Source organism: Caretta caretta, chromosome 1 (genome assembly GCF_965140235.1).
Source record: "Caretta caretta isolate rCarCar2 chromosome 1, rCarCar1.hap1, whole genome shotgun sequence".
NCBI lineage: Eukaryota > Metazoa > Chordata > Testudines > Cheloniidae > Caretta > Caretta caretta.
In genome coordinates this window covers 244,895,010-244,916,964 of record NC_134206.1, presented here as the reverse complement: position 1 = coordinate 244,916,964, position 21,955 = coordinate 244,895,010, and the positions used below count along the sequence as shown (strand labels likewise).

At 46.6% G+C, this 21,955-nt stretch overlaps 3 protein-coding genes across 4 annotated transcripts in view; 2 read left to right on the top strand and 1 right to left on the bottom strand.

The window, feature by feature from the left end:
- The window catches only part of LOC125626368 (uncharacterized), a 35,398-nt gene extending 17,077 nt beyond the window's left edge, over window positions 1-18,321 (top strand). Inside the window, exon 5 of the mRNA XM_075122564.1 lies at window positions 12,345-18,321. Coding sequence (XP_074978665.1) covers window positions 12,345-13,432 — 1,088 coding nt within the window. The 3' untranslated portion in view covers window positions 13,433-18,321. The remainder of the gene's footprint in view (window positions 1-12,344) is intronic.
- On the bottom strand, window positions 2,302-21,077 carry LOC142069891 (uncharacterized). Its single transcript, XM_075122579.1, has 4 exons — window positions 20,996-21,077; window positions 6,553-6,768; window positions 3,791-3,885; window positions 2,302-3,367 (listed from the first exon to the last, which is right to left on the bottom strand). Exons 2-4 carry the CDS (start codon window positions 6,713-6,715, stop codon window positions 2,777-2,779), a joined length of 849 nt encoding a protein of 282 aa, XP_074978680.1. The 5' UTR covers window positions 6,716-6,768; window positions 20,996-21,077; the 3' UTR covers window positions 2,302-2,776.
- DDX11 (DEAD/H-box helicase 11) overlaps window positions 20,994-21,955 on the top strand; it is a 35,587-nt gene continuing 34,625 nt past the window's right edge. The window contains exon 1 of one of the 2 annotated variants that reach the window (XM_048829210.2): window positions 20,994-21,241. In XM_048829210.2, coding sequence (XP_048685167.1) covers window positions 21,092-21,241 — 150 coding nt within the window. In that variant the 5' untranslated portion in view covers window positions 20,994-21,091. The remainder of the gene's footprint in view (window positions 21,242-21,955) is intronic. The other variant, XM_048829201.2, reaches the window with a different exon arrangement.

Sequence of the window (21,955 nt, the reverse complement as noted above, 5' to 3'; positions counted from 1 at the left end):
GGGCTCTGCATAGCTCTTTTCAGCATCACAGGATTGCAGTGGTGTGAAGTAGTTTATTCATTTCAATGAGAGGTTCCCAGATGAATCAGAAGGCCCCTTCCCCCCCCCCCCCAGGGATGAATACAGCCTGCCATGATAGTTCTGAGAGATGTGAGTTGACCCATTTCTGTAAGTGGATGTTCTCCTTCCTTCTTTCCCAAAGTCTTCTTCCCTAGCTCCTGCTGTGGAATACCAGTGATCAAGATGATCTCACTATGCAGATGGGTTTTAGAGCAATTTGAATATTCAAGTTCACTTCTTATTTGTGGGGGAGAGGTTGTATCTGGGGAACCCCTAGATCACATTACTCCAAATTTGCACCAGTAAGAGTACCCCATACTCCAGTTGTAGCATACCAGTATTTGAGGTAATCTCACTATGCATGTAGATTTTTAGAGTGTTTTAAAAATGAAAAGAAGGTTCAGTCATATGGACTAAAAATATCTCAGGTCACATGTTCAAAAACGCTCAGCACCCAACAGCTCCCACTTTTGGTAACAAAATGAAGTGAATTTTCCAAAGAACAGTGGGATTTTTGCTGAAAAGTGGCATCAAAACACTTCAAATTTTGGCAGTTACTGAGTCGTGCTCACACTTCATCTTTGCACGTGTAATCTGTATTGCCAGCCCCAAATACTTAAAAATTATGAGATTGGCTTAAAAATCATGAGAATTTCAAAAATAACTTTGGAATCTTTTTGTTTGCCCTCTGATTTTGAATCTTTAGGAGTCACATTTTCAAGCATTTCTCCACAACCACCAAGGCTAGAATTTTTTTTTTTTTTTTTTAATGAAGGCTCTGTGATCAGGTTGGATGATTTAAACCACCAAGTGGAGAACTGCAATTTTAAATAATTGATTTTAATCAACTTTACCATTTGTATTTCAGTTATTTTTCCAAAGAAAGGTGCATTCTCATTGGTAGATATAACCATTAAACCAAGTTGATTTACAATTAAATAGAACCTTTACACGAGATTTGATGCATTTTTTTGCTACCTACCTAGTTCTTTTGCTACTTCAAACCTCCATACCACCCCAATGTACTAGACTTCCCCTAGGCCAGATTTATTTAAGCAATTATATAGTTTAATATTTTCAGATTCTTATCAATTGTACATTTTAGTATGTTAGAAAATGGTGAATAATCTTGCTTATTTACTGGATGGTTAACTTTTTGCTAATGATTTATGTCAAGCTGCATTAGGATGGAATTTAATTGAAGACACAAAATAGCATATTTATTTGTATTAAACAAAACAAGCCCTTAATACGTGACCTATTGTGCCATGTTTACAAAGTTTAACCTCAAAAGTTAGATTTCTCTCCCCCTTCCCCCCATTCTTTATTTACATAGAAAAGCATCCTTTAACTTAAAGTTTTTAATAGGGGCTCATGGATTCAGCATACTTACTTTTTATTTAATTGTTTTTAAGAGATTGCAATAAGCTTGGGCCTTTACATATTTTGTATTAAATTCAGATTTCATTTTAAACATTTTTAAAAAGAAAAACTTTCTATAATCTGATTTAAAAATTCAGAAAAATAATGATTTTTATCCACCCTATCTGAGATTCTCATGTAACTACTTGGCTGGCAGGGCTGGTTTCTACACTTCCTTCCCATTGCTCTCAGTACAAAGGGGCAAGGGAGGTGGGCAGGGTAATTGGCCAGCATATGTGCTTTGGCTCTCCTCAGCAAGCATGTGGTCCCTTGGAAAACATAATGAGCTGGCTCAGTTTAGAGCAGCCTCCAGAGTACACTCGGCACCAGTTCAGAGCAGAATCAGGAAATCGTAACGGGCTCCCTGGCAGCTTTGTCTCTGTCACTTGCAAATGCTTTTGTATAATTATCTTTACAGATCTGTCCTCTATTTATAAAAATAACAGAGCACCATTTCCAGCCACTACAGCAAAAGATCAGCAAAAGAGGTGGATTCAGAGATCTAGCTCCCATCTGGGACAGGTGGGATCACTTATTGAAATCAATATCAGTCCTTTGTTTTTTTTACGCCTTCTATTCCAGGAGTAGATCACAAGATACGGACACCATGCTTGTAGGAGAGGAAATGTCCTGAACCAGAAATTACCCTGGAGGGCAAGACCTTCCTGATTGTAGACTATCCATTGTGGTGTTCAACTGGAACGTCTCATTTTTTGAGAAGAAAATGTGTGTTTGGCTCTGAATGGAAACACCTACGCTTGCGGATGAAGGGCCTGACTTCCTCCTAACGTATGTACTGAATCACACACAAATCCCCTCTCATCTGTGCAGAACAGTATGTATTTTTGGGGCAGGATACAAACCCAAACAGACAAGTATGAGTCACTTTCTCCATCCCTGCCCCCTCCCCCTTTTTCTAGGAATGGAGACCTCCCATCTTAAAGAATGACACAATAGAAAAATTATTCATATGAAAGAGGGAAACCTTCACTTAGATTGTTTCCAAAGGGAAGCTTTCTTCCTGTTCAATCCTTGGTCATTCCATTTCAGCTGATGGGATCCACCTTCCTTCAAACCCAAAAGAGCCAGGCATTCCCTCTTCATTGCCACACCTTGGCTATGGGAAATGCAGGAAACCTTAAAGGGACTTCACATATTCAGTATCCCGAGCTCCTCCCCTTACCCTGATGGTTTCAGGGAAGTCCCATCTGTAAGATGCTTTCCTTTCAAAGGTCAGCTTATACTGAAGCTTGCACAACAGACTCTTCTTTTATATAAACCAGCCAGGGTGGCTTCATAGCTGCTCCTTCCCTACTGTCTGTTTTTCTCTCTCCTGAACTGTTTCTGTGGCTGTTGGCTTAGCCTCCTGCTGCATGTTTGCATGGTTCAGTGCCATCAGCAGCTTCAGGGAAGTAGCCTGTAACTCTTGTTCTTCTGCTGTCTTCAGCTTGGCCAGCAGCACCTGCATTGCCTGCATCCAGTGCTGCACGTTGGGGTCCTTTAGCCGCAGGAAGAGGTCTTCCAGGTCGCTGGTGGGTAGATGGGACTCCTGGGGGCTGGACAGCTCTCCTTGCTGCTGGCCACTTTCAGCCTCCTCTCTGATCTGGTTGACAGGGGAGTTTCCTGGTATGCTCTGAGGTTTAGGTGGGCTCTGAGAGAAGATTAAGAGTATTCTCGTGTGGGAGTTGGATTGGGGTGTAGTTGATAGGAGGATATCCTTGACAGCAGCTGCTCCTGTACCAGAAGGAGGTAGGGGTCCTGCGGTGGTGGAAGACTGGGTAGAGGTCTTTTTTGGGGGCAAAAGTGTCTCACTGGCAGTGACATCTTCGTTGAAGGTTCGTGTCCTACCAGTCTTGCTTTGGATCTCCTCTGGGCATATAACCCTCTGTGGAAGAGCAGAGGTACATCAGAGGAAGGCAGAAAAGCACAGGGACCCTGCACCCGTTCTTTTCTTAGGTGTGTGGGGTCACCACTTGCTACACAATTACACATTTCCCATTCCTATCATCCAAAGTTTTCTCATAGGCATCAGGACAGGCAAAAAAAAATCTCTCCCTGACTCCTTTCTTGCCCACCATATTTCTCTGTCCAACTGTCTTCCTATTCTCCTCTCCTTCCTTCTTTTACATGCTCCCTCTCTTAGTTTTCTCATGTTCTGTTCTTCTCACAATTCTTTATCATCCTTCTCCCTTCATCCATCCCGCCCCCCATTCTCCACTCTCTTTGAGTGCTACCAGCCGTTTCCTGTGTCTGCGCATCCCAGTGCATTCCTCAGTACCAGATTCATCTGGAAACAGTTCAGACTCACCTTAACAAAATACTTTTTCATAGTACAGCGATAAAAGGTAAATGTACAAAAGTCTGCGAAGAAGGGAATTTCTGGCAGGTCTGAGCATACAGGCCCTAGAGAGAGGTAAATAATAATTAAATTTATTGAAAAACTCCAGTGTTGGACAGTCACTTCTCCTAACCCTCAGTTATAAATCCCAAGACTGGGTGGTCCCCATCTGCCAATAATAAAACTCAGTGCCATCCAGTAACCTCCCAAAGTTTGAGTGGTTAAAACCCCAGCACTGGCTGGTCATCTTCATGACCCACGGTGATTTTAAAAAAAACAAGACAGGATTGTAAGAACATAAGAATGGCTATACTGGGTCAGACCAATTGTCCAGGTAATCCAGTATCCTGTCTTCCAACAATGGCCAGTTGCTGCAAAGGGAATGAACAGACCAGGGTAATTATCGAGTGATCCATAATCTGTCATGCAGTCTGACTGTCTGGCACTCAGAAGTTTAACAACACCCAGAGCATGGGGTTGTGTCCCTGACCATCTTGGCTAATAGTCATTGATGGACCTATCCGCCATGAACTTATCAAATTATTTTTTGAATTCCATTTTACTTTTGGTCTTCACAACATCCCATGGCAATGAGTTCCACAGGTTCTGGTGTACTTAAAAAATTTCCTGTTTAGTTTTTTTATCTTTTGCTAGTTGCTCTTCAAGTTTTTTTTTGTAGAGCCCTGTGTGGATACAAAACTTAAGTATGCAGATATCTGTGGACTTGCAGGGCTTTACCGAGAACCACAGCAGTGAAAGCAGCAGGATGTCGGGCCACTGCTTGCAGGAGCCAGCACCTTCCATTAACTGCTCCTCTGGTGTGGCTGTACCACCCTCAGCCCCACCCATTGGGGCGGGCACCAGGCTCACCCGCAGCTGTCTCTGGTCGTGCTAGTGTGTGCAAGTGGCTCACATGCTCCCAGACAGGAGTCTCTTCCATGCAGAGGTGTGCATCTCCTGTCCAGGAGCATGTTACTGTTCAGCAATATCAGTTTGATCATATTACCAAGTGCTACTTTAAAAAGTGATTTAAAATGTGTGACTTTTACCCTGTATTGTGTATCTGCAGGATATGTTGTTTAAATTGCAGGATTTTTTCTGTAAAATCAGTTTTTTCTCATTGCAATCCAATTTTGAACATTTTTATGCATTTATAGTAAGGCTACTTAATTGTTAATGTATCAGACAATTATGATTTAAAAACATAAAGATGGAATTAATTTTTTTTAAAATGGAAAAAATCAGAAAATAATAAATCCAAAAATCCACAATAATAAAACGGATCGTAGGGCCCTATGTTGGCCCTTTTACTGTTTGTGATTTGGCGTATGCATTTAGTTTGATCCTCTATGGTGTTTTTAAATAGTTTCCATGCAGCTTGCAGGCGTTTCACTCTTGTGACTGTTCCTTTTAATTACCGTTTAACTAACTCCTCATTTTTGTGTAGTCCCCTCCCCTTTTTGAAGTTAAATGCTACTTCTGGTGGGTTTCTTCGGAATGTTTTCCTCCTGCACGGATGTTAATTTAGTACATTATGGTCGCTATGACTTAGTGGCTTGGCTATATTGACCTCTTGGACCAAATCCTGTGCTCCACTTGGGGCTAAATCAAGAATTGCCTCTCCCCTTGTGGGTTCCAAGACTAGCTGCTCCAAGAAGCAGTCATTTGGTGTCTAGAAATTTTATCTCTGCATCCTGTCCTCAGGTGACGTGTACTCAGCCAATGTGGGGATAGTTGAGAGCTCCTATTATTATTGAGTTTTCTGGTTTTAGTAACCTCTCTAATCTCCGTGAGTATTTTGCAATCGCTGTCACCATCCTGGTCAGGTAATATATTCCTGCTGCTATACTCTTCTTATTCAAACATAGAATCTCTATGGATAAAAATTCCATGTACTATTTGATTTATTGAATATTTTTACTATATTTGACTCTGTGCTTGCTTTCCTAGAGAGTGTCGCTCTCCCACCAGCATGATCTACTCTTTCCACTTTTTCCACATCCTTTAGTTGTGTCCCTTCATGTGATGTAATTGAATGGGACTATTTCTCTTCAGTTCCTATCTCATAGACTTTAAGGTCAAATGGAACCATCATGATCATCTAGTCTGATCTCCTGCACATTGCAGGCCACAGAACCTCACCCCACCCCCTCCTATAATAGAGCCATAACCTCTGGTTGAATTACTGAGATCCTCAAAACATGACTTCACGTTACAGAGAACCCACCATTTACATTAGTATAAACCTGCAATCATGCTGCAGAGGAAGGTGAAAAACCGTCAGGCTCTCTGCCAATCTGACATGGGGGAAAATTCCTTCCCAACCCCAAATATGGTGGTCAGTTAGACCCTGAGCATGTGGGCAAGACCTGTCAGGCAGATACCTGGGAAATAATTCTCTGTAGTAATGTAGAGTAACTATATTCTGGTTATATTAGAGAAGGCAAGACACATTCTTCAAACTTGCCTTCTCTAATATAAATACATAGTAACATGTAGATAATAACCCTCAAAACCTCTACCAAAACAAAACCCTCCACTGCATATACGTATCCCCCTGGGAAGAGAAGGAAAGAGAATGAATAAACCCCATCAGCAGTTGGCTTCCTCCGCATCCCTGTTATAAACCAAAGCACCTAAGGACTCCTTCCCATCTGTCATTTGATCATTCCTAGTGCCAGATGGTCTGAGACCCCAGTCCTTCTGCTTTTGGATGCTATGGTCAGCCTTACCTTGAGGGATGACTCCATGGTTTTCGTATTGGTCCAATCTCTGGATCAAAGAATTCTGGCAGCCATACAAGGCACGAATGAGGCAGATGGCACTGGTTCGGTAAGGGGCACGAAGAGGTTTGAAGAACTGATCATACTCCTGCTCTGAGAGTGGTGTTCCCATTAGCAATGAGCCCTCATCCTGAAGGTGGGCAGCAGAACACCAGCTTGAGAGTACTGCAAAAGAGGAGCAGGAAGGAAGTGAAATGCTGCAGATGACAGACATTGGGGAAAGAATTGCAGGGATGTAGATGTGGGTATAACCTTTCTCTTGGGTATGCGGTCCAGAATTGTGGAAGTGACAATTTCTTGAAAACATGGTGCAGAACTGTAGGATGACCTGACCCTTTGGGAGGAAACCCACCTCCTGGGGATTGGGTCCATAGCTGTGCGAGTGACCCCTTCTCTTGTGAAGGGGGTCCTGAATTATGGGGGAGACCTCTTCTCACCTTTCCTGGGAATGATGGCCAGAATGATGGTTGTGACTCCCTGTTCTGGGACTGGGGCCTTGAATTGTGCTGTTAACTCTCTCCTTCACCTCCCCCTCTTTTTTCCCTGGGAAGGGAATTGTGGGATATTGTTTGCTTTCAAGAATTTGTTCTATAAATCCCCATTCTTGGCAAATGGATCCAGAATCTTCTAGAAAGCAGTGGCGGATGGATTTGTGTGCATGCTCTCTCGGGGATTCATACATTCAATGAACCTGTATATAACACTAAAAAACTTGGAGATATGCACACACACAGACTGCTTTTAAAGAACATTATTAAGGTTTTCCTAGTCTCCTCATCTGGGCTCGCTGTCGAATCCCGGTCTCCCCAGCTAGTATCTCCTACGCCTCTCCCATGCCCTGCACCTAGTCCCAGGCAGTCCAATCTACCCCTCTCCGTGGTTCTTCTGAACTCTGTGTTCCCCATCTTCTCCGAGCCAACTAGCTCCTGGTCCTCCCCTTGTTTCCCTGTACTGCTTCCAGTCCCTGTCTCCTTGCCCCATTAGTCCCAGCCTCCTCCCAGTCCTGGTCTCTTTGCTCGAGCAATCCCGTTTATCTTCTTGCTGCCTCCAGACTGTCTCACTAGACTCTTTGTCCCAGACTACTCCTTTCCCTTTCCTGTGGTCTGACCTTTGTCCACTCGGCATTCTAATCAGACGACTTCATCTTCTGCACGGCCTGGACACCAGCAGGCGTGTGTCATTGACAACACAGGAGAGACAGGCTCCTTACACTCAGTTCCAGTGCTCCGCCTCACCCTAGCCTGCACCATAGCTGGGAGCAGCCATTCCAAGGAACATTTGGCTTTACCCTTGTTGACCTGGGCTGGAGGGAGCATATTCAGTCCCCCTGTGGTGATGGCACATGTGCAGCCAGCTCATGCGTAGGAGCTGGGAGGGGATGACGCGTGCTCAGTGGGGATAGTGCGTATAGCATGTGGTTAGCACTAAGAGCTGTGAGAGGCTTGAGCGTGTTCTGTGAAGACACAATCTTTGGAGATTTTAGTTGCTGAAATCCAGGAAGTCTCTGCCAAGCCTGTGTGAACAGATTTTTTCAGGGGTTTTTAGCTTGGCCATATTTGAGTGGGTTATCACACAGTAGCGCTGGAACATTTTTAATAGTGGGGGTGCGGAAAGCCAGCCCCCTTGTCCCGTCCACTGGACCCCCAAGCTGAGGTCGTCAGCCAGGACCCCAGGGGTGCTGCAGCACCCCCAGTTCCCGTGCCTATGTTTTCACAGGGATGGCAAAAGTACATCCCTGACACAAAGGTTAGCACCCTGCCAATTTCAAGACTGCGCTCCAAAGCACAGGAGCACTAGAGCTTTCCAATGAAAAGGTTACCAGAACATGTGTTGTTCCCTTACGTCTGTTCTCAGAAATGGCTGAACCACTTTGGCGGAAATAAATAAATAAATAAGTTCAGGCTGAGGCAGGCACCCAGTATGGAACATTTCGGCTGAAACCATTAAAGTCTGGCAAAGTTATAAGTAACTGGAAGCAGGGTCTTGTAATGGGAAGCGTCAGGCCCTGCCTGTAATCTGTAGTTCAGCCACCTGCAGTTCTTTTTCTTCTGTTGTAGGATACTGTTCTGACTGATTGCTGTGGCTAAATCTTTTCAACTCTCTGGTCTGCTTCCAGGCTACTGCGTAGAGTTCAGTTCTTTTATACAGGAGAACTGGTAACGTTTTTCTCTCTGACCCTGGTCCTTTCAGTGTTGGTTAATGTGGCAGACTGGGGAAAAAAAGCCAGGTGTCGGGTGTTTCTCTAGTTGTGGCTATAAGGCAGGGATCTCAAACTCAAATCACCACAAGGGCCATATGAGGACTAGTACATTGGCCCGAGGACTGCATCACTGACACCCTTCGCCCCGCCCCCACCCCTTCCATAAGGCCCCACCCCTTCTCTGCCCCCATTCCAACCCCTTCCCCAAATCCCCACCTCTTCTCCGCCTTCTCCCCTGAGCGTGTGGGTCCCTGCTCCTCCCCCTTCCCTCCTGGAAAGCACTAAGCGCCACTGGCCGCAGGAAGCACCAGGAGGTAGACAGAGGATCAGGGACACGGCGTGCTGCGGGGGAGGGGAGCTTGGTGGCTGCAGGAAATAACTCCGGGGGGGTGCGGGGAGCTTGGCGGGCTGCAGCAAATAACTCCGTGGGCCGCATGTTTGAGACCCCTGCTGTAAGGTGTGTGTTCAAAGTCAACAAATTGTCAGGTTAAAGCATTTGGAAGAAAAGGACTCCAGGAGGCAATGCTCTGTGCAGCCAAGATTTAGATATGGATAATTACAGTCACTGATATGTAAACCCGTCCCCTCCTTCCTAGTTCTGAGGTGCTGAGGCTCCTGATTTGCAATGAGCGAGGCTGGGGAACAGGGGACTCTCCTGTCCCCTATCACAAGTCAGTGTCAGGGATGATGAGAAGTTTCCCTACTCACCAGAAACAATCAGGAAGGCCCATGCTGCTATATGACACCTCATCTTTCTTGGATTGTATGTGGGTGGGGATGGGAGGAAGTTTGAAGGTTGAACTATGGGAGGTGTTAAAGACCATGGAGGGAGTTCTGGGTTCCTTGCCTATCCCTCACTTTGTTCCTTTTCCTGTTGCTGCTTTTACCTGAGGTGGGTCAGGAGGAGAAGGCGGGGAACTTTCTGAGCAGGGTTATTGCTGCAGACCAGTTCCCAATAGCAACTTGATGACATCACAAACTCGGTGACATCACAAACTCTGTCTCCTCTCCCTGTTGCCAATGCACCATTTTACCTTTTCTCTCCTTTATTTCCTCCCTCTCTACATCTCTTTATCTTTCTTTTATGACTGCTGGGGCTATATTATTGTAGAGCCTTCCATGAATCCAGGGGCTGTGCACTGGCTTGTTTGGCTTAAGGAGTGCTGAGTTGCCCATACTGGCTTGTTGTTGTGCGATTTATTATAAGCACCTGCATGCACTATTTAGTTATTGTACTTTCACTAATCTTTTTCTGGCCAAATTCATATTTAATTATTCAGTTATTTAATTAAAGTGGAAAAACTTCAGTAGAAGAGATTGAAAGAGACACACATTAGACTATCCTGAAACGGTGGTTAGGGCACTCATCTGACAGACACCTGTTCAAATCCCTTCTCATCAGGCAGAGGGAGGACTTGAACTGATGGTTTCCCACATCCTGGGTGAGTGCACTGATCACTGGGCTAAAGGTTATAATGCGGGGTGTGTGTGCAGATGCTTTGTGTGATGTTAGGCAACCTGAGCATGCTTACTGGATCAGGCTTCCACAGATGACTTAGGCAGTTGAATGCTTATTTTCCCTGGATAATGGATCATTCTGGGACTCAGGTGGAAGATGGGCATCCGGATGCCTAGTGTAGGGCAACAGTGCAGGTGCTCTCCTACTTGCCTATCAAGTGCAACTGAAGTGCCGAGCAAGTTTAGGTGCCTATAGGGTTGGACAGCAGCCAAGTGGGAGTTTTGCAGATCACAGTGGCATCTGAAAATGGGACTTAAGTACCTTTGTGGATCCCATCCCAATGCACAATTTTGGGATTCGTCCACCCATTCAGAAAGAATCAGTCTAGAAAATTAAATTACATTCCATGCATTTTTGTAATGTTAATACTCCAGAATGTTGGAAAGAGGAAATAACCAAATTGTGTGGTGTTTTTCACTCCACCAGTGTTTTCTTTTTCTTATGTCTTTCTTATGCAGCCTTGGGATCCATTCCTTGCTTCAGAACTGTGCACCAGAATCTCAACTTTCATTTTAAATGTTCCTATCCCTGGTGGTCATAAAGAAAACCTTGAAAATTAATATAGTCAATTCAGCATTGTCTTCCTAAGTCTGCAGACAGCATGAAACAATAGCTGAGGGGTTTGAACTGCCTCACTCATCTCAAATTGTTAACACTGACAATTTGAATGACAAATTAAATGTGAAAAATGTTAACTATTCCATTGCTACTTGTTTAAGCAGAAACAACCAGTTAATGCATTTGTTCCACATTCCAAAGTTTCTTCCCAGGTGAGGAACATTAAATCAATGTAAATGATAAAGGGGCTATTGTACTAATTGTATTATACATTTTCATAATTAATTCATAAAATAACCGGTGGCTTTTTACATGAAGCTGCTACAGAATTTCCAATCTGCTGTGCCAGTGTTGCAGGCAAAATTTAGGTCCAGCTTGTTACAGAATGCATGGGGCTTGGATTATTTTAATTTGGAAAAAAGGTCTAGCCCCTGAAGTGAGGGAAGAGGGATGGTCTACACAGAGGAAAAAAGCCCATTAGAACCCTTTGGTTCTCTACCAGATAAGCAGAAGAGGACTGAAAGAGGAGGAACACTTGATGACTTACAGGGAATGAAGCTAGTGGGGAGAGGAGTGGTTACAGTGGGAATTTCTGAAGGGGGAACCAAGGTTACCACGTTCCTCCCCTGCCCCCTTGCAAAATCTGTCAAGAGCAGGATTTTCTGAGGAAAGGCAAGTGATAGACGTACTCAAGGGGTCAAAGTCCATACTGTAGGCTAGGGACATGTGATCCATGTCATTGCCCAGAGCCACACACAAACCCTTAAACATGGCCTCATGAGTGTGTTGAACCTGTGCTCAGCTTGGGGTATGGAGTAAAACAACATACGTTGTGCTCTGGGCTGTGCTCCTACCTGCCCACTTTGTAGTGTGGAGGAACCTAAAGCATGTGTTGCTGAGCAAGTGTTTCAATAGAATACCCTTCAAAAATACACTGCACACCCATTCTCTTGCCAGTTTCACCTCACTCCCTTTGTGTTTCTCATTCCACTTCCTGCACATGTACTGGGGGACTTGGGCTTTGGGATTAAAATGTTAGGAAGTGTGGTTTATTTGTGGGGGTTTTCTTTTTCTTTTTGTTTTTTTTAGGCTTCCTCTCTCTCACAAGCACAGGGAATTATTCATGTCTCATTTCTCTTTCTATTCCAGCAAGTGCCAGAGTCGTGAGTAAACTTAAGAAGGGCATTCGTCTTCAGGAAGGTCCTGGGAAAATGAAAACACGTAGCGCATTGTCAAGAAGATTTAGAGGGAATATTTCCCAGACTCCTGACCAAACAGAAGCTTGTGAGAGTCCGGAGGAGTCAGAAAATGAAATCAGAAAATCTCCTGGGAAGAGACAGAGAAAATCCCCTTCCCAAGAAGTAAGTGTCAGACAACCTGAAGATGATGATCACACTGAAGATAAACCAAACACATCCGACCGTGAGAATGACTCTGTTTTGAGCCCAGGCCTTGTTGAGCAAGAGACAGTGCACGTGGAAGAGAAACCCTATCAGTGTTCTGAATGTGGGAAAAGCTTCAGTCGAAACTCCTATCTTACTCAGCATCAGAGAATCCATGTGGCAGAGAAACCCTTTGGTTGTGGTGAATGTTTGAAAAGCTTCATTCGGAATTCAGACCTGGTTAAACACCAGCGAATCCACACAGGAGAGAAGCCTTATCAATGCAATGAGTGTGAGAAAACCTTCAGTCAGCGGTCAAATGTTATCAGACACCAGAGAACCCACACGGGTGAAAAACACTATAAATGTAAAGAATGCGGGAAGAGCTTCAGTCAGAATTCGCACCTCATTGTACACCAAAGAAGCCACAAGGGCGAGAAGCCCTACCATTGTACTAGATGTGAGAAAAGCTTCAGTGATTGCTCATCGCTTATTATACACAGAAGAATCCACACAGGGGAGAAACCCCGTCAATGTAAAGAATGTGGGAAAAGGTTCCGTGACAGCTCCGCCATCATCCGACACCAGCGAATCCACACGGGAGAGAAACCATACAAATGTGGTGATTGTGGAAAGAGCTTCCGACAGAGCTCATCGCTTATTACCCACAGAAGAACGCACACAGGAGAAAAGCCCTACAAATGCTCAGTGTGTGATAAAAGCTTCAGTCAGAGCTCGGCACTTGCGACTCATCACCGAATCCATACAGGAGAAAATCCCTATCGATGTTCTGAATGTGGGAAAACCCGGAGTGATCGCGCCGCACTTATTTCACATCAGAGTGTCCACACACAAGGAAAACCTTACAAGTGTGCTGAATGTGGAGAAAGCTTTAGACGGAGCTCCGCACTTAATGTGCATCTGAGAATCCACAGAGGAGAGAGACCATATACATGTGATGAATGTGGGAGAACCTTCAGACAAAGCTCAGCCCTTGATGCGCATTCGCGAATCCACACAGGAGCAAAACCCTATAAATGTAGTGAATGTGGAAAAAACTTCAGACAGAGCTCAGCACTTAAAGTGCATTTGAGAGTCCACACAGGAAAGAAACCCTATAAATGTATTGCGTGTAGGAAAAGTCTCAGTTTGCGTTCACATCTAGTATAGCAGGGGTGTCCAAACCATGGCTCGTGAACTGCATGCGGCTCTTTTACAATTAAATTGCAGCTCGCAGATCCCCCTCCCCGCATTCTCCATCGACCAGACTGGGGGGGAGCTTGATACCTCTGCCTTTCAGCGGGATGGTGGGGTATGGCCTTCTGCCCAGAGGGGAGGGGGTCTCAGGGCTTCAGCCCTGTGGGGCATGCCTGCTGGGCTTAGGGCTTTAGCAGAAGTGGGGTTGAAGCCCCAAGACCCTGTAAGGTGCCTCCCACGGGGCTGAAGCCCAGAGCCCCAGCAGCTCTCAAACTTCTGAAGATTGTCAAATGTGGCTCAGAGGGTCAAAGTAAGTTTGGCCACCCCTGTAGTATAGGATTAGAGTGGCAATATGGAACAGAAAGCAGTAGCAGACATTGGTTATTTGGGGTATATAAAAAGGAGTGAGGCCCAGATTCAGAAAGGAGTCTAAGTTTCAGTTTTCGGCACTGCTGCAAACCACGCACGCCGCCGCCGTCCCCCCCAGTAAGCTGCTGCTTAACTCTACAGGCACCTAATTCATTTGGCACCTAAATTTTCACTGTAGCCATCTCCTAGTCACATAAGTGTCGGCCTCTGGGTATGCACCCTGCCACCTCACTGGAAGCATTTGGACACCTAAACACCAGCGTGATGCTCGGAGCAGGGGAAGTTGGGTGATCCTCCTACCTTGCCTGCAGAGCCCATGCCAGTAGGCATATTCTGAGCAGACCTAGCAGATTCGGGCTACATTCAAAATCCTGATGGAGTAGGAGAAGCCTCCTCCCCTATAACTTTTAGCCTAGTGGTTAAAACACTTACCCAGGAACAAGTGGAACAGCTTCAACATGAGAGATTGAGGACACCCCACATCAGAGTTAGGGATGTAAAATATTAAACTGTTAACTGGTAAGCACTAGTCTTACCGGTTAACCCACCCTAACCGTTACCCCCAGCTGCAGCCCCGGGCCAGCCAGAGAGGCCCCAGCCCGGCCGGAGCGGCCCCTCTCCCTATAATTGGTTAACCGATTAAATGATATTTCAATCATTTTAACGGTTAACTTTTTAAACAATATTTACACCCCTAATCAGAATATCCCATAGCCCAGTGGTTTGGGCCTTTTCCTCAGAGATAGGAGATCCCTGTTCAAATACCTTCTTCCCTTCAAGCAGAGGAGGGGAATTGAACTGGGCATGAGTGTGGAGAAACAAGAGTGGAAGAGAGCTGGCTGTTGGACTGATCATTCTGATATCAAAGAGAGGTGGTTGATGCTAGAAAATTGGGGTATTCTGGAATGAATGAGTGAATTGTGGGGAGCTGAGTGCTAGTGGAGTGGGTTGTTTTATAGATTGTGTGGAGGAGGTGTAATGTGGATGTGAGGGATGGGGTGTTGGGTGCTGGATAATTTGGGGATAGGGAGTGGGGATTTGTAGTAGAATAGAAAGGGAGATTTTTTTAGATTTTTATCTTATTTTATTTACATACAAGAAGGTTAAAATAATTTCCAGATTGGTTCTCAGCCACACCTTCAGTTTACTACAAATTGTAAGCAGTCCTGGGGATGTCATCTCTTCTTGAACTGTGGATGGCAAAGTAATCTGTTTTTGGTGACTCTCACTGAACATAAATCAGTAATGTCACCAGATTTTAGACACGGGATTTGGGTTATTCCCTTTCTTTGATCTTAAAGATGGGAGCTCTGTCTGTTTTTCTTCCTCTTTCCAAGAGATTTACGGTAGGACTTAAGAGTTCTGAACTGACCAGTCAACAACACATCTCATTTGGAACCAGAAGTACACAATCAGGAGGCAGCGGGTGCGGGAAGCAAGTACTGTACTGTGTTAAACGTAAACTACTAAAAAAAGGGAAAGCAGCATTTTTCTTCTGCATAATACATCTTTGAAGCTTTACTAAGTCAATGTTCAGTTGTAAACTTTTGAAAGAACTACCATAATGTTTTGTTCAGAATTACAAACAAACTCCATTCCCAAGGTGTTCGTAACTGTGAGGTTCTACTGTATTCAGTTTAAAGGACTCTTACCTCCATAAGCAAAAATCAGGAGACACACTGAAATCAAAGTGAAGTAGCTGCTCTCAAAGAGGATGGATACATAAACACTTTCACAGTGAGTGCTATCCATCTTTTCCTCCCTGGCAGCATCTCTAGAATATGTCTCTTCTCATTGAAACACCTTTAGCATGTAGAGCGGGAGACTAACAAAACCTAGACAATAATGTAACCTTCTAATTTAAACAAAAGAAGCTTTTGGATGTCCTAGCTATACCCATTTCACATTTTGGGTTCCCATGGAAGCCAGAGACTGTTTCCAGTTTTCTAGTCCTTTTGGTAATGCAATACTTTTGTTCCTTCTTTAACTAGTTACTGCTAGTAAAATGCTTTTAACATATAAAGCACTACATAATTGCTCGCAATGATAATTACTTTTATTACTATGTTAATGTTTCCATATTACATAAAACCTCTCTCCATATTGTATATTACTGTTATTGTTTCACTTGTTACTGTCAACAGTATTTCCATATTATATAAAACCTCTTTTCTCCCTATTGTCCCATCTTTTGTTCTTGAATGTATTTCAGGTGGGGCAAAATCCTGGCCTCATTGAGGTCAGTGGCAAAATTCACATTAACTTCAGAGGGCCAGGAATTCATCCCTGGAGTACTTCATAAAATATTATATAAAGAAGAGATACAATAGTCCTATATGAGGAGGTTTTATTTCTGTGGAATGGGAGATTCAGTTTTTTGGAGAGGTATAGGATGTGCTGAATTCTGCCTCATGTAATTTTATACATGAATGATATGTCACCATATCTGAACAAAGGCAACACAAACAGAAAATGTTTAAAGCAAGGCAATGAAGAATCAGAGGAGCTTTCCATATGAGAAGAGATTTAAAGAAGGCCAATGGCATTTTGGGATGTATAAGTAGGGGCATAGCCAGCAGATCGAGGGACGTGATCGTTCCCCTCTATTCGACATTGGTGAGGCCTCATCTGGAGTACTGTGTCCAGTTTTGGGCCCCACACTTCAAGAAGGATGTGGATAAATTGGAGAGAGTCCAGCGAAGGGCAACAAAAATGATTAGGGGTCTGGAACACATGAGTTATGAGGAGAGGCTGAGGGAGCTGGGATTGTTTAGCCTGCAGAAGAGAAGAATGAGGGGGGATTTGATAGCTGCTTTCAACTACCTGAAAGGGGGTTCCAAAGAGGATGGCTCTAGACTGTTCTCAATGGTATCAGATGACAGAACGAGGAGTAATGGTCTCAAGCTGCAGTGGGGGAGGTTTAGATTGGATATTAGGAAAAACTTTTTCACTAAGAGGGTGGTGAAACACTGGAATGCGTTACCTAGGGAGGTGGTAGAATCTCCTTCCTTAGAGGTTTTTAAGGTCAGGCTTGACAAAGCCCTGGCTGGGATGATTTAACTGGGAATTGGTCCTGCTTCGAGCAGGGGGTTGGACTAGATGACCTTCTGGGGTCCCTTCCAACCCTTAGATTCTATGATTCTAAAGGGCTAGGACTGTTAAGTTTGAGAAGAGTGAGAGAATACAATAGAATTTCATAAAATGTGAAGGCTCCCATTTATTTGTCCCTTAATACAAGGACAAGGGAACATTCAGTGAAATTAAAAGGTAGCAAATATAAAATGGATACAAGTTTTTTTTAAGGCAATGTATACTCTGTGGCATTCATGGCTAAAGAATAACCAAAGAATAATAACTAAAGAATAACTGTATGAAAGAGCTTAGTAAATGTAAAAAAAGGAGAGGATGGGGGCGAGGAAGATTTAGGCATTTGTGAATGAAAACAGCATCTGGGAGGATAAAAACCAGCTGGTGTAGGGAAAAAATCTTCCCCATGGTATGCTATTGCACAATTAGATGGATAGTATGTTTCAAACCTTCCTTTTGAGCATCTGGCATGAGCCACTGTTGTTACCTGTCAGCATAGTGTTCTTGGGGAACCAGGGCGCAGTATTTAGCCTGTCTGACTCACGAAAGACCTCCCCCCGCAGCCTCTTCTTGAACCAAAGCCGATCAGAAGAAAGACTTACAAAAAACAATGAAAAGGTAGTGGGAGACAAACCTGAACTCCTGGAACAAGGATTAAGGAAACTCCCCTAGCCTCATTTGCATCAAAGATGGGACAGGGAGGCATCTCCATTAGCATACAGGATGGAGAACAGAGATTCCAAGGCAAGAACCACATGGAACTCTGGGACTACGGAAGCACTGCCTGATGGGGGATTTCTGCTCCAGATGTTAATGAACCCATGCCTGCACACACCCAACTCAGTGGTTATTAGACCAATTCTAGTAATAAATCCTTTCTTGGTATCCAAAATACTGAAGCCCCCTAATTTCATTGTGAGCTCCCTCCAAGGAATACGGCCCATAGCCAGGAATGACCAGTTCCTATTGTCTAGCCTGAACAAAACAACTTTGGTATACTTCCTTGAGCCATCAGTTTACCCATAAACAAATCTAGTGTTCTCCCTTAAACCATTGTTGTTTTCCAAACCCATGCTCAAGTAAGTGTTCTGATGCCTGGATCCAAAATTTGAATCTGTTCCATTGGGACTTCATCTTCTGCTGACTGATCATGCTGGGGGCTCTGCCTGTCTCCTGCACTCCAGACCCTCAGCTACCATTACCATCTGGGACCCCTAATCGATTCAAGTGTCAGGGAATGATGAGAACCCAGCTCTCTCTCTCTAGGTATAACCTTCTGACCATGACTTGTGTGATCAGTTATTTCTAAACCTGACTTTTATAATCAAATTTAAGTTATATTTAATACTATAATTGTTTGGCTCCCCTGTGGTTATTACCTGGCAATAAATAACTTTCATGGTTAAGCTGGTTGCTTCTCTCTCTCTTCCCTCCCTCCCCTCCCCTGGGTGTTTTTTGGCTTCCTCATTCACTCTGCAGCAACGCTCCTTGTATCTAACTAAAGGTCCCTGCAGCACCCAAAAATCCTGTAGGGTTTACTCAAGTGGGTTACTACCAGAACAACTGTAACGTGAAAGTGGGGATAGGGACGTGCTGAACCTGGTACATATGAGGGTGGCAGCTTGGAAGTGCTGCTCGACCCAGTCTGCTGAGTTCAGGGGCATATGAGGGTGCCAGATTGAAAGCGCTGCTCCCCCCAGCCTGCTCAGGCGCACTCTATTCCAGTACGGTGCTGTGGCATATGAGGGTGAGAGCTTGGAGATGCTGTTCGACCCCACCTGCTGAATCCAAGGGCCTGTGAGGGTGACAGCTTGGAAATGCTGCTTGACCCCGCCTGCTGAGTCCAGGGACATAGCAGGGGTCAGCTTGGGAGTGCTGATTAACCCGGTCCTTTCAGACACGCGCTATTAATGTGTGTGTGTTCATCTGATTCTGGGGCTGGAAGAACCCAGCCTTGGGGAACCTAGCTCCTGCAGGATAGCGCCATTGGGAGGGAACTTGCAGCAGGGAGAAATAGAGCTCTATGAGAACACAAGTAGTACATCGATAGAAGTACAGAACCCCATCCCAAGAATAACCCTAATAAATGAGCATACCCCAAAGTAACAGGCAAATCTGGTAACACCGTTGTAGCTGGGCTATCAGACTAAACTGATCCATTAGTCTGTTCTAGTGCTCCTTGCAACTGAGACAGAAATCTGTATACTTTATTAGGTATGTCTACTCAGACCAAGGAAGTGAGCCTCATAGCTTAAGTCAGGCTAACAGGGTTCACACGGGCACTCTAGAAATAGCTCTGTAAACAGCACTTTGAAATTACAGCTTGGTTTCTGAAGCACAGGAAGGGTGGGTAAGCTTCACAGCCTCATCTACACAGCTAGCTTGAGTCTCTTGACTGGGCTGGGAGGCTTACTTCAGGAGGGTTTGGAGACATACTCTTTGGGTATGTCTATACTGTAATGTACACCCAGGCTCAAGCCTAACCCCCTTTGCATCTACACTGCAATTTGTGCTAACCCAGGCTTCAGATCCAATGTCCCAGGACCCTGCAGAGCTGGAGGGTCTGAGCTTGAGTTAAACTGGGACCCAGGGTCTGAGCTCTATTGCTCTGCAGTGTAGCTGCAGCCCTGCTTGATTCAGGTCCTGGGAGTCAGCTGGAAGTATCCCACAATTCCATAGGACAACTGCCTTAATTCTCTCTAGCTCAGTGGCTTTTGAACTTCATTGCACCGTGACCCCCTTCTGACAACAAATATTACTACATGACCCGAGGCGGGACCGAAGCCTCACCCCCCCTGAGCACCACCAACGGGGGGAGGGGTTGGAGCAAAACCAAACCTCAGGGCTTTAGCCCCAGGCAGGGGGCCTCTAATCTGAGCTCCACAGCCCAAGGCCTGAAGCCCTTGGCTTATCTTTGGCCTCAGTCGTGCTCAGGTTTTGGCCGCAGGTCTCAGCAAGTCTAACACCAGTCCTGAACCCCATTAAAACAGGGTCCTGACCCACTTTGGGGTTCTGACCCAGTTTGAGAACCCTGCTCTAGCTCAACAATCTACAATCCACTCTACTGAAGGTGGAAGTCAGCCATGCTTTGCAAACAGCCAACAGTTCTGGTCAGCGTTAACCCATCCTTTTCTAATCACTCATCTGCAAGCACACTATCAGCCATCCTCCTGGGTTTGCAGTGGGGAGTGAAGCAAAATGTAAGTGCAGGCTGGACAGTAAAGTTGTCCCATAGTACACCATGGTCCTAGGGCTAGAGCAGCCACATTTTGGGAGAGAGGAGTGGTTATTTTGACTCGGGTCTGTCACCGCCCTGGGGATGCCAGAGCCCTAGTTTTGAGCATGGGTTAGAAAAGTCTTAACAAATGGTTAAAGTACAACATAGATGCTCAAGCCCAGGGTTCCCCCTCACAGGTCACCTGACTCAGGTCTCACTAACCCTGATCTCACATTGCAGCGTAGCCTTTGAGGCCAGTGGACATAGATCATCTAGTCCTCCCTCGCCCTCAGCAGCTAATACAGTCTCTGCTGCCTGCTGTTATTGCACAGGGTCTGCCTAACTGCTGTCCTAAATCCTTCCTTGGCCTAAATAGCCACATAACCGAAACTACACAATCAACTACATAATCCATGAGTAATCTGAAAAAAAAACCCTTCCTCAGCCAGTATTAAATCCGTTTGTCCCGCTCTCCCCCCTCCCGATCCTGATTCCTGTGGTTTGAGTTCTCATTTCATCGCCTGTTCCCTCTATTCCCCCTCTTTCCTGTTGTTTTTCCCTCTCCCTTTTATTCCCCCCTCCCCCTCCCCAAATCTCACCAGCTCTTCCACAGCCTCTCCCCCCTCCCTCTGCCCGTTCCCCCAGCAAGGGGCCCTGCCCAGGTCGCACTAACGGAGCGATTTAACGCCTGCTGCTCTGGGGGTTAATCTCAGGCTGCAGGCGGTGACCCTGGGCCGCTGCGCGGCGGGACTTAGCCGGAAGGACTCGGTAGCTGGCGCGCCACGGGCCACGGCCACGAGAGGAGGCGCGCGGCGGCCTGCGCCGAAGACCGGGGAGGGAGGGGGCGGAGCAGGAGCACCGACCTCAGACGGAGCGTGGGGCTTGGTTGAGTCTTCCTGTGCGAGAGGCGTTGGACGTCGACGCTGGAACGAGGCCGACGTGACGTGTGGTGGCGGTAGATGCAGGGGGCGGGGCCGAGGCCGCCCCGCGTCGTTGGCGCTTCGTTCGAAGTGGACCCTGCGGTGGCGGGTCTGGCGCGGGCTCCTGAGGAGCGCGCGGGGTGGATGATGGAGCCCGAGCGCGGGGCGGGGGCTCTGCCGGGCACGGAGGTGGGCAACAGGGCTGGCAGCAGAGCGATGCCTGGGGAGCGCGGCGCCCGGCAGGGGGCGGGGCTGGCCGAGGGGCTGGGGGGTCAGGCTCGGGGACTGGCCGCGGGGCTGCTCTGGGGGCTGGCCGAGGGGCTGGGGGGGTCAGGCCCGGGGACTGGCAGAGGGGCTGGGGGTTCAGGCCCGGGGCCTGGCAGAGGGGCTGCTCCGGGGGCTGGCAGAGGGGCTGGGGGGGTCAGACTCAGGGACTGGCCGCGGGTCTGCTCTGGGGGCTGGCAGAGGGGCTGGGGGGTCAGTCTCTGGGACTGGCTGCGGGGCTGCTTTGGGGGCTGGCCGAGGGGCTGGGGGGTCAGGCTCGGGGACTAGCAGAGGGGCTGCTCTGGGGGCTGGCGGCGGGGCTGGGGGGTCAGGCTCGGGGACTAGCAGAGGGGCTGCTCTGGGGGCTGGCGGCGGGGCTGGGGGGTCAGGCTCGGAGACTGGCAGAGGGGCTGGGGGGGGTCAGACTCGGGGGCTGGCAGAGGGGCTGGGGGGTCAGACTCGGGGGCTGGCCGCGGGGCTGCTCTGGGGGCTGACAGAGGGGCTGGGGGATCAGACTCGGGGACTGGCCGCGGGGCTACTTTTGGGGCTGGCCGAGGGGCTGGGGGATCAGGCTCCGGGACTAGCAGAGAGGCTGCTCTGGGGGCTGGCAGTGGGGCTGGGGGGTCAGGCTCGGGGGCT

What these genes read in the sequence shown, in the direction of transcription:
- LOC142069891 (XM_075122579.1), bottom strand. Translation starts at nt 6,715, where the DNA reads ATGGGAACACCACTCTCAGAGCAGGAGTATGATCAGTTCTTCAAACCT. An exon ending in CCATGGAGTCATCCCTCAAG is followed by an intron (nt 3,886 to 6,552) that starts GTAAGGCTGACC and finishes ACCTCTCTCTAG; the next exon opens with GGCCTGTATGCTCAGACCTG. An exon ending in TGAAAAAGTATTTTGTTAAG is followed by an intron (nt 3,368 to 3,790) that starts GTGAGTCTGAAC and finishes GCTCTTCCACAG; the next exon opens with AGGGTTATATGCCCAGAGGA.